General features: G+C 37.4%; 1 protein-coding gene across 1 annotated transcript in view; it reads left to right on the forward strand.

Moving 5' to 3' along the window:
- The window catches only part of PKHD1L1 (PKHD1 like 1), a 147,041-nt gene that overhangs the window by 114,116 nt on the left and 20,679 nt on the right, over nucleotides 1-12,246 (forward strand). The window contains exons 63-69 of the mRNA XM_039254390.1: nucleotides 1,660-1,808; nucleotides 1,891-2,013; nucleotides 2,868-2,979; nucleotides 3,060-3,176; nucleotides 6,288-6,453; nucleotides 9,410-9,642; nucleotides 9,835-10,002. Of these exons, the coding sequence (XP_039110321.1) occupies nucleotides 1,660-1,808; nucleotides 1,891-2,013; nucleotides 2,868-2,979; nucleotides 3,060-3,176; nucleotides 6,288-6,453; nucleotides 9,410-9,642; nucleotides 9,835-10,002 (1,068 nt within the window). The remainder of the gene's footprint in view (nucleotides 1-1,659; nucleotides 1,809-1,890; nucleotides 2,014-2,867; nucleotides 2,980-3,059; nucleotides 3,177-6,287; nucleotides 6,454-9,409; nucleotides 9,643-9,834; nucleotides 10,003-12,246) is intronic.

Below are 12,246 nucleotides of genomic sequence, written 5' to 3' on the forward strand. Positions count from 1 at the left end.
AAAAGATAATTGGTACTAAGTCAACTTTAGGAGGTGCTGCTGATCTTTATGGGAATCCTTCAATGTATGTATGCATGGTTAGGAGGGAGTTGTTAAGGTTGCTGCTCTGATTTGGACATCAGTAAAGTTTCATAAGAATCCACTTCAATTATCCTATATATTTTTAAACTTTTTTAAATATTTATTTATTTTTGGGAGAGAGAGAGCACAAGCAGTCAAGGGGCAGGGAGAGAGGGAGACACAGAATTCAAAATAGTCTCCAGGCTCTGAGCTGTCAGCACAGAGCCTGACCCGGGGCTCAAACCCATGAACCATGAGATCATGACCTGAGCTGAAGTCAGATGCTCAATTGACTGAGCCATCCAGGCACCCCATAATTATCCTATATATTAATAATGAGTATAGCTTCCATTTATTGAGGCACTTTATATGGGTTATTTAATTCCAGCTTGAAACTACTCTCAATTAGGCATTAAAACATTTTTTAAATTTATTTATTTATTTGGAGAGGGAGAAAGAGGCAGAGAGAAAGAGAGAGAATTCCAGGTAGGCTCCGCACTATTGGTTCAGAGTCCCCGACGTGGGGCTTAATCTCACAAACCATGTGATCATAGCCTGAACCAAAATTAAGAGCCAGATGGACACTCAACTGACTGAGCCACCCATGTGCCCCAAAACTTTTTATGTATGAGGAAACTGATGTTCTAAAAGGTGAAACAGTGTTCCCAAGAGCATACATACATAAATCAACAGACAGTTAAGCAAGCACCTATCTCTACATTACCTCCTAGACTCTGGGAATATGGTGGTCAATGAGGTAGACACAGTGTCTTCTTTCAAGAAGCTGACATTCTAATAGGAGAGAGGAGACGGACAATTCATGAATAAGTAATAATAAAATAACTTAATTGCCATGTGGAGAAACTGAGGTGCTACTTTGAATCAGGTACTCAGAGAAAGCCTCCTAAGGAAGTGACACTTAACTTGAAAATGGGGTGACTGGAAGGAACCAGCAACAAAAAGTTGTGCAGGGGAAGCATTGTATAAACAGCAAGTGGTATCACTTGTGTTTCAAGGTTAGCCTTCTTTGAATCCAAACTTCATGTGCTTTCTCATGAAATTCATGTTTGGTTTAATCAGATATAGTAAGTTAAGTGTGCTAGCAACTAGACCAAACTTTTGCAAATGAATATACAATCATTCTACTGGTAAAGGGACAAATTAGATAAGATTAAATACTGAATAGAGTAAGCCATAAATGGCCAAGCCATAAAAATATTTGATCATCATGTTTAAATTTGCATAAGAATTATATACAGTAAAGCCTTGGTTTGCAAGCATAATTCATTCCAGAAACATGCTTTTAATCCAAAGCAACTGCATGTATCAAAGCGAATTTCAAGAACCATTGGCTCAGTTGTAATCATGTGACATTTGGCATCACATACCACTCATATTGCAAAACATCACTCATTTATCAAGTTAACATTTATTAGAAATATTTGCTCGTCTTGCAGAACACTCACAGAACAAGTTAATCACAATCCAAGATTTTACTGTATTTAATTTCTAAAAAAATTTACTTTAACTGATACTGTCCATAAAGCTGTAGGACATGAATTACAGTATTAATTCTCTGTTTTCATATTTCCTTCCAAGGTCAATCTAATCCCTTGGGAAAGTGGTTTGACAATGAAGCACATGGAGGTTTATATGGTATTTATATGAACCAAGATGGCCTCCCTAGATGTTCTCTTATACAAGGATTTACCATTTGGACATGCTGGGATTATGGAATTTATTTTCAGGTAAATGTGATCCAATATAGTGCTTGTTTATCTTGTTTTATGATTGTATTTTGTGCTATGTAACCTACAAGTTGTTTTACAGACCACGGAGAGTGTGCATATCTATAACGTGACTCTGGTTAACAATGGAATGGCCATTTTTTCAATGATTTACATGCCAGCTGCTGTATCTCACAAAATTTCTGGTAAAACAGTGCAAATTAAGGTAAGAAACGAATACAGCCACAATAAGAAGAAAAGGTAAACATTTTGAAGTTCTAATAAGAACAATGTCCTTGATGGGGCACCTGGGTGGCTCAGTCAGTTAAGCATCTGACTTCGGCTCAGGTCATGTCTCATGGCTCATGGGTTCAAGCCCTGTGTTGACCTCTGCACTGACAGCTCAGAGCCTGGAGCCTGCTTCAGATTATGTGTCTCCCTCTCTCTCTTTCTGTGTCCCTCCCCCATTCTCTCTCTCTCTCTCTCTCTCTCTTTGACACACACACATACACACACACTCTCTCTCTCTCTCTCTCTCTCTCTCTCAAAAGTAAATAAGTGTTTTTTTAAAAAAAAAAAAACTATTTTTAAAGAATGATCTCCATGACTTCATAGCTTGGCTAGTCCAAACCTCCTTTCCTAGTTCTCACGGTCTTCTGCCAGGAAATGCTCTATCCTTTCCTCTCCTCCATGTTCCCCACCATTTCTTGCTTGCCACCTGCTAATATTGCCACAGTTAAATTTTCATTTCCTCTCTGAAACCTTTCCTGAATTAGCTTAAGTAGTATTGACACTTTCTCCTTTTTTTGTTTCTACTGTTTTTTCTCTGGGCATATTTCTGTCGTAGAAACATGTCACTATATATAACAATTTACCTGCCTGTTTTCCCCTCCCAATTTGACTGTAATTCCATTCAGGGCATAAAATCACATCCTTTTCATCTTGGTTTTATGAATGATCCATTCCTCAAACTGAAAGGTTGTACTTTGCTACAGTGGAATAAAGCATTATCCATTATAATGTTTTTCTTTAAGAAAAGCTATTCTTTAAGCCGTACTGTTTGAATTTTGTTTTTAATAGAGCTCATTAATTGTTGGAAGTAGCCCTGGATTTAATTGCTCTGATGTCCTAACTAATGATGATCCCAGTATCGAACTTTCTGCTGCCCATCGGAGCACTAGACCTCCATCAGGTGAAAATTTTAGAAGTTTAATGTTGGTGTTCATGTGAATGCATAATTGAATTTTATTCACTTTCTTTCTTTTATAAAAGGTGGGAGAAGTGGGATTTGCTGGCCTACTTTTACTTCAGCGCATAACATGGCACCCCGGAAGCCCCATGCTGGGATCATGAGTTACAATGCCATTAGTGGCCTTTTGGATATTTCAGGCAAGTTTAAACATAAACAAATCTACTTGACAAATCTACTTAATCATCAAGTTCTATAAAGAGTATGTAGAATATATCTCATAATGTTTCACTGTAAGTAAAAAAAGTGATTTAAATAAACTTATATGTGAATCTACTCGGTATGAGAAGCAAAAAAATTACATTATCAGTCAATTTGAAGAATGGTTCCTCAGCCAAATTTTTGTATGTTAAACAAGTGCCATTTATTTTACCTTCTACAAAAACAGAAATTCCACTGGTACAGTGATTTAACATTAATTAGTTTCTATCAATTACAAAAACCCTTTCATATAAGTAGGGCTATACATTATTATCTCTTTTTGGAACTGAAGAAATTTAAAGTTATATAACTCAAGAGCATAGTAACATCTACTGGATATATCATCCTGTCCATTTATTTCTTTAGCGCTTCTTCCATAGTTGATACTGTCTTGTGATCATTTATACGCTTACTCCCATAGACCCATGCCCTTGCTTTTCCTTCAGGCTTTCCAATCATCAAGTCTTATTCCTTCCAGGCTCCTGACTAACTAGCTATGTCATTTACCACTGCCTGCAGTCCATGTTCATCCTTACCTCAGACCATGCCTCTCTTCACATGAAGTGGATCACCCTGTGTACTACGCAGATTTCTATCCGATAGCAGGATCTGCCCACCCACATTCTTTCAAGGCCATCCCCAGGTTGAGCTGAAATGCACAGGCATTCTATAAAAGAGTCATTCCAATATTGTCCATTTCTCAGAGACTTTTGAATCCTTCTTCTACAGTCTGTCATGGTGATTCTTATAATTCTACCTCATTTAAAATGGAACATTATTTTCCCCAAGCTTGGAAGAGCCATGACAGCAACATGGGAGAATACCCCCATCCATATCGACACTCTTCCCTGTCTAGCATTATATTCTTCCCCCTCCCCCTGCCCCGATCTAACACCATCACCTCCGATATATACTCCTGATTCCTGCAAGTACATGTTACTCAGCTCCTGCACTTCCTTTGGTATATAACTCCTCTCATCCCATAGCAGGCTTAGTGCTTCCCCAGTCAGGCCATGTTGAGACTTGACAAGGCTTACTGGTCTGTTTGCTAGAAGGAGAGACAGAGACAGGTCTTGAAAAAGGCAAGATTTGCCTTATTATTAACTTGTTAGCTACCTCTTTTGAGGTCTTGTCAGGATTTCAAACAAGTGGGGCAAGGGAGCTATCTCTAATAAGGAAGAAGTGGACCGTGTACAAAGATCTGAAACATTCAAGGGGAACCCAGGGTTTCAGGGTTCAAGTGCATCTTCCTTTATATTCGCACTCTAACTCAGGGTTCCATTCCTTTTCTATTAGAGCCCTGTCTTTGAAGTAGGAGACTTGTCAGTCTGAGAGTCCACCTTCTAGGAATGTTCTGCTGGTTTTGTGATTAGATCCTGAGGTTTGCTTTGAAGTTGTGATTGATCACCACAACTTAACATTTTCTTTCTTCAAAGCATCAATGAGGGTCAACAGTTGACTATTTCTGGTTTCTGTGTAATCACTATTTCCCTTGTTCCCATCAAACGCCAAAGTTACTGTACAAGCCAGAACAATTCCTTCTACCTAGATATTATCCCAGTTCAGCACAGGCAAAATCCTAACAATTGCACTGTTACAGCATTCCAGAGACTGTCAGCTCTCCACCTACCACCATGAAGGGCATCATCTTTCCCATCTAGACAGCAAGTGAACTAGATTCATCATTGCATCATTACACTGTATATCCTGGGACCATTTCTGGTTCCAGCGGTCTAAATCAGGTGGTCTAAAAGTAAAGCCAGAGATGGGATTCTTGTGCAGGTGGTTTATTAACAAAGCACTTTCACAAGAAAGGGAGCGAGGGAAGTAGGATAGGAGAGGAAGGAGTAAGCAAGGATATGGTCCCTGCTGGAGTCTAGCTCCTTCTTGATACCTCATGGGGCTGTGTCATGTGAGCTGTACCACTTAGTTTCCCCTCTTGGGGCAAGTGGGTCTTCTACATCAAGTTGCCAATAGGCATGGTAACCCTTTGGTGGTGGTGCTAGGAGTGCATAATCTCTTAAGAGACAGAGCTGTCATCTGATCTGACCAAAGACAATTCTTCAGAGGAGAGCACAGCTGTGAGTAATTAGCAACCAACACAGGAGCTAAGGACAAGTGCACTGGGCCAGTAAAGCAGATCTACACAGGTTACAAACAGTATCCAATACCGTGGTGTTTCATTAATATTCATCTACAGGCTTATATTCATGTATATACAATATCATCTTAGGAAAAAAATATCAGGAAGGGTAGTAGATAGCATGTAACTGATTTAAGAATTCTGGAGTCACCTTTTTTTAAATTTTTGAGTTATTGGATTTTAAGTACTTATTGGAGATTAAGTTTTAGATTCAATAAATGTTATCTTCTGGTCGCACAATATATGAAATAAGGCCAAAAAAACCCCCAATGTTTCAGTTAGTCTTTGCTGCATAACAAATTACCCCCAGCATTTACAGTCTTTAAACAACCATGTATTAGCTGATGATTCTGTGGATTGACAATTTGGGCTCTGAAGTTCAGCTGAAAGTTTGTCTGCTGCTCTCATCTGGGATTATTCCTTAGGCTGTTATCAGTTTACAGGATGGATAGAGGGTAGTTGTCTAGGACAGTCTCACTTCCATGTCTGGTGGTTGGTGCTTGCTAATGGTTGGGCTGGTCTGTAGAGTAATGGGGTGATTGGGCCACATGTCTCTTAGTCTCATTCACATGCTGGAAGCCACAAAATGCCCAAGAACACCAAAAGAGAGTGAACCCTAATATGAAAGACTTTTCAGATCTACTTATATCACAGTTGCACTTGTCCCATTAGTCAAAGCAAATCACATGACAAAGCTCAGAGAAGATATGAGAGGACTATTCAGTGGTATTAATATAGAGAGGCAACAATCTAACACAAATAGTAGTGGACTATCTACCACATAAGGAAAGAGCTCCATGGTCAAAGTGGCGTTAAATGATGCGTTTGCTGGAGTGTACATGAAATGAAACTGACTCTATCACTTTCTCCATAGAAAATTATTATTCTTCTGTTATTTATGTTTTAGGTTCAACATTTGTTGGATTTAAGAATGTTTGTTCAGGTGAAACTAATGTCATATTCATTACTAACCCTTTAAATGAAGATTTACAGCATCCAATCCATGTGAAGAACATACAGCTGGTTGACACCACTGAACAATCGAAAATATTCATACATAGGCCTGATATAAGGTACAGTGTATGAAATCCCAGTTTTTTTCTTTCCTGTATTTATAGCTTTTCATTGTCTTTTTCTCCATCATTGATCTGAGGAAGTTGCTATATTAAAGTAAATATTAATTTCTATAAAATTTTAATCAGCATCATGGAAATTAAGACTATCTAATGCATCTGTGTTTTCAGTTAAATTAAAAAAGGTAAGCTTTGATATGTATATTTTCTCACACTTTTTTTTTTCCATGCATATAATATCATCATTAAAAATAAAAGATTGAGACCAGGTTAGAAGCATGTTGTACATTAATATCTCTCCATAAATAGTCATTAGAAATGAGAGACATCTCTATCATTTCTTCCCTTTTCCTTACCTCTTTTGTTTCCTGTTGCTTTCCAAATATCTTATCATGTTCACCCCAACATGCACTTTGAAATTAAATGTCATTCATTATAATCACTGTGACTGAGAATATGCAGAAACTTAGGACAGTGGCTCTTTAATCACAAAAGTCAGTTCATGTCAGAATATTTCTAGAGGGGCACCTGGGTGGCTCAGTCGGTTAAGCATCTGACTTCGGCTCAGGTCATGATCTCATGGTTTGTGGGTTCGAGCCCGGCGTCGCGCTCTGTGCTGACAGCCAGCTCAGAGCCTGGAGCCTGTTTCAGATTCTGTGTCTCCCTCTCTCTCTGACCCTCCCCTGCTCATGCTGTCTCTCTCTCAGAAATAAATAAAACATTTTTTAAAAAAGAATATTTCTAGAAACTGAGCCACTTAGATTCTAAGTCTTAAAAGAAGATAGCCAATAACTGCTACGCTTTGTAAGAAATGCAAACCAGGAATTTAGATATAAGACAAGATTAGAGGAAAGAAATTTTATATGAGAGATCTTTGACCATTTTCAGTATAGGAAGAAGACAAGGAAAAATGCTAATTAATGAAATGCAGTGTTTCATAGTTTGACTTCATCTGATATTGTGGGGTTTTTTAAGTTTTAATTTTATTTTAGAGAGAGCACATGAGTGGGAGAGGGGGCAGAGAGAGAATCTTAAACATTTAACCTTAATCTCCATGCTGAGCATGGAGCCCGACACAGGGCTCAATTCCACAAGACTTTCATGACCTGAGCTGAAGTCAAGAGTCAGATGCTCAACAGACTGAGCCACCTAGGAGCCTCTCATCTAATTTTGTTTCGATGATAACTGCACACCTCCTCATTTACTAATTATTGAAGTGTAGTATTTTTTGGCTCAATAGAACCTTCCACCACTAGAATATTATTAGTTCCTATTTAGTTATCATTAAATCTTTCAGATGTAATAATATCATTTCAATAACTAGGTCATGAAGAAAATACTACATTTTAAAATAGTCTTTGAGCTCTGTGCTTTTATTAGGGTACTATTGATATTCTCTCAGATCCCTTTTACAAGGCTGTTCATCCAGTCCCCCAGTGCTTTAAATGTTGGCCAATAATAACCTACAGTTGCACACTTCTCCAGAAAATTGCTCTTAGCCAAACTGGAATAGCCCGGAGGGGGGGGGGGCGTAAAACCCTCCCTAACACCACCTCTTTGCAGTCCATGTAAAATACTAGTTTATGCAGGAGTTCAAAAGGGCAGCCTCCTTGTCTCAAGGTGGGAGCAACTCTCGGTACAGTTAATGATCCAGAGGTTCCCCTGAGATCAGATTGAAACTAGTCCACAGACCATAGTCACCTTGTTTTCTTTCCCTTGCCCTATATGGCTTCACTCCTTTTTTGATGGGACTCCTTCAATAAATCACTTGAACAAAAATCTACTTTTCAGCCTCTGTTTCTTTGCAATACGAAGTAAAGACAAGAGTCCTAATCCATAATATACATGTGCCACTGGGTACTCTTTCCACAGACTTGCTCACAAAAGCACTCTTCACATACTTGAATACAGAGAACACATGAACTATTTATTTAAGTCATCTCCAAAAGTATTATAGTACAGCAGTATAGTATAGTAACTAACCCCTTCATGTCTCTCTTACAGCAGAAAGGGAGAGAGATGCTAAACACTATCTAATAAATCTGAGCTTTCCATTATTATTTTGTTGTTATAACTCTGGAATAAGACATATTTTCCCCATAGTATATAGCGTGACATAGTGTAACTACACAGTATGCCATGTATACTATGCAATGTGCAGTATTTTGCAAATTCAGCACCTATTTTATTATTAGAACCAGCTAACAATTAACACTCCAAGTAGCTCAAGTTGAAGCCAGAATGCCACGTATGGTTGAACTGCATAATGACTCAATAGTATTTCATCTCTTGCAGTTTGGATATTTACATAATGGTTACTGAAATATATAGCAATCATAATCCAAGTATATCTGTTTCGATCTACACAAATAAAAGTCTATAGGAATATATACTAATTTGCAATTGGTGATGGCCTAAGAGCTTGAGATAGGAAAGTGAAGGAAACTGAATTTTTATTAAGTATTTGGATTATTTTTTAGTAAGCATAGGATATTTTTATAAATGTTAAAGATCTGTGAAAAAAATAAGGAAGGGAAGAATAATAAAGACTTTTCTGCCAACACAGGGATTTTGTATGTCCTACATAACAGAGTAACTTCACCTGCTCGATGGGACAGTTAGTAAACTGTGAGCAATGCACAAAGATGAAATCTATCCAATAAAATATGGAATAGCAAAATGGAATTCTAATTTTATATCCCACAGGTATAATGTGTGCTTTTGAAATCCCAATGAATTAATAATAATACACCAAAGTAACAGAATGAAAAAGCAGACCTCATTATAATACTAATTACATATGCTACTTGGTCCCATTTTAAATCCTTTCTGAAATGATAAGATTCAATCAATCAAAGAAATTTTTGGATACTTTCTTATCAAACACTCAATTGAAATGCTCTCTAGAAACAGGGGAAGGATCTAAGTATTCATCTGTTTCACTTTTTCTCCACAGTAAGGTGAATCCATCTGATTGTGTAGACATGGTTTGTGATGCCAAAAGGAAATCTTTTCTCAGAGATATGGATGGCTCCTTTCTGGGAAATTCTGGCTCAGTGATACCTCAAGCAGAATACGAATGGAATGGAAATAGTCAATTTGGAATTGGAGACTACAGAATTCCTAAGGTGATGCTCACATTCCCAGATGGAAGTAGAATTCCTGTCACTGAGAAAGCGCCTTACAAAGGTTCGTTGGATATTATCCTGTTAGTCCTCAAGTTTGTGAAACAAAGTACATATGTTTTATGTTTACTAGTTGGGATACTCAACCAATGACATATTTTCTACTTACTAATCTTACATAAATGAAAAATATAGTCCATTGATGCTTTTGCAAAGAATTGCTTTTCCTTGCTAAAATGTATATACCTGTTTCTAGGAATTATTAGAGATTCAACCTGTAAATACATCCCACAGTGGCAGGGCTATCGGTGCTATGGGATGGAATATGCAATGATGGTTATTGAAAGTCTGGATTCTGACACAGAAACTCGAAGACTCTCACCAGTGGCTGTAGTGAGCAATGGTTATGTCGATCTCATTAATGGTAGGTGTTCAGTGTAAACAAATTAGAGTTACTCAGAACATTTGTTATTTATTACATGCATGGAGACATCTCATAAATTATTTGTCATATAAAACTAGCAAACATCAGGATTGATTTACTTTCTGTTTGTAAGAAAAGATATGTGTGCAGGAGAGATGCTTGACACTTGAACAGTTTAGAAAGCCAGGACAGTTATTGCAAATTGGCCATTAGAAGAAGAGGGAAGTTATTCCTTGAGTGATCTTCGTACCTATATTAATAAGGTGGCATAAGTATTTGAATAAAAAAATTGGCCTGTCTACAAAAAGACATTTTGCCTTAAATAAATTAAAAAATAGTGTGGGGAAAAACAGATAATGGGGTGCCTGGATGGCTCAGTTGGTGAAGCATGCGACTTTGGCTCAGGTCATGGTATCATAGTTCGTGAGTCAAGCCCCACAATGGGTTCTGTGCTGACACCTCAGAGCCTGGAGCCTGCCTCAGCTTCTGTGTCTCCCTCTCTCTCTGCCCCTTCCCTACTCGTGCTCTCTCTCTCTCAAAAATAAATATAAAAAAATAAAACCCAAACAGATAATGTGTTATTTGGAATACTTGAGAACAGGTCTTTTCAGCCTACTTGTTTTTCATTTTCATGAATCCTTATCAGACTTAATCTCAAAACAATGCGTTTCTGTTTTTGTTTTTGTTTTTTTCATTCCTAATTCCTTTGACTGTCAAGAACATCTTGGCAAGCTCCGGGTCTAGGCTCCTTATATTCTCGTCACGGGTGGCTCTAGTACAGAGGGCAGGCAGTGGTCTTCAGATCAAATCAGAAGTCCAGGACTTTTTGAATAAATAAGATGAACTTCTAACATCTGCAGAAAACGGAGGGCAGAGACTCATTGTATTACCCTGAATAGTATCAGTGCCTCAAAGAGTGGTCCCTAAGAAGGCTTCAGAGTCTTTCAAGTGCCGAAGACGTAACCTGAATGAGAAAGATTTCTGTGCACTGGCAGTGTCAAAACATGTACTGAAATATCCCACGATTCAACAAAATAGCCAGTACCCTACAAAAATATTCCTTTTTTAAAATGAGTAAAGAGAATAGAATGAGCTAAATCAGGGGTGTCCCAAAGTTACATGATTTCAAGTCTTTCCCCACTTCTGTGGCACCAACATGCAGTTTGCCTGGTTTCTCTGATCTGCAATCAACCCAATTACAAGTGTTGTCTTTAAATCTTATGAAGCAGAGAGCTTGTGGGAAGAATTTTAGACCAGTCAGTGAATAATGGAGATGTGTTCTAATTGCTCTTGTTTTATATGATGGAGAAAGATTTTATTCTATTTATTTTTACATTTTTATTTTCTGAAAGGCAATACACGCTTTCCACTTACAATAGTGACATGACATTTCTCTTAAAAATAAATTTAAATTTTCATTAACAAAAAATTTTTTAATGTCAATTTAGTTTTGAGAGAGAGAGAAACAGAGCACAAGCAGGGGAGGGGCAGAGAGAGAGGGGGAAGAATCTGAAGCAGGCTCCAGGATTGAAGCTGACTGAACAGAGCCCGATGCGGGGCTTGAGCCCATAAACCATGAGATCATGACCTGAGCCAAAGTAGCCACCCAGGGGCCCCAAAAATAAATTAAAAATTTTTTAAGTGACTGTCAATTTGAAGAAAAGTCTTAAGGAATTGATGGCAACATTACAAAAATTATGACAATATTGAAAGAATCACGAAGCATGAGATGCACTATGTTAGATTGGGAAAAGATTTCCAAAGATAAAAGTTACTGAATACCACTAAAGTTTCCTTTAAACTTTTAATACTCAATTTCATTCATTTTTAAAATATGGCTTTTGCTACTCTAAGTTTTTCATTTAATACAAGAAATCTCTTTCTGTTTGTTTTCAAAATGCACAAAGAAGGTTTATTTAAAAGTAGAATTTATATTTTGGATGCTAAGAGAAAGTTTATATTCTACTTGAGCTTCAGAAGTTTATATTGATTTAAAATTTGATTGAAGTTCAGTTATAAATATTGATTAGAATTCCAAGTAAGCCAAAAATTAAGCAAAGCTAATGAATAAATATATCAAGAAAATTTATCATTACATATCTCACTCAATGTTTTTATAATTCCAGCCCCTTTAAAGCTGAAGTGAAATAGAGTAGTTTGCTACAAAAGTCATGTTATGCCTCTTCTGGAAATGTCTGGATTCAGGTAGAGAAGCATCCACTGTCTTTTGGCTTTCTAGAAGGA

Source organism: Hyaena hyaena, unplaced genomic scaffold, assembly GCF_003009895.1.
Source record: "Hyaena hyaena isolate Hyena2069 unplaced genomic scaffold, ASM300989v1 scaffold_482, whole genome shotgun sequence".
Lineage (NCBI taxonomy): Eukaryota > Metazoa > Chordata > Mammalia > Carnivora > Hyaenidae > Hyaena > Hyaena hyaena.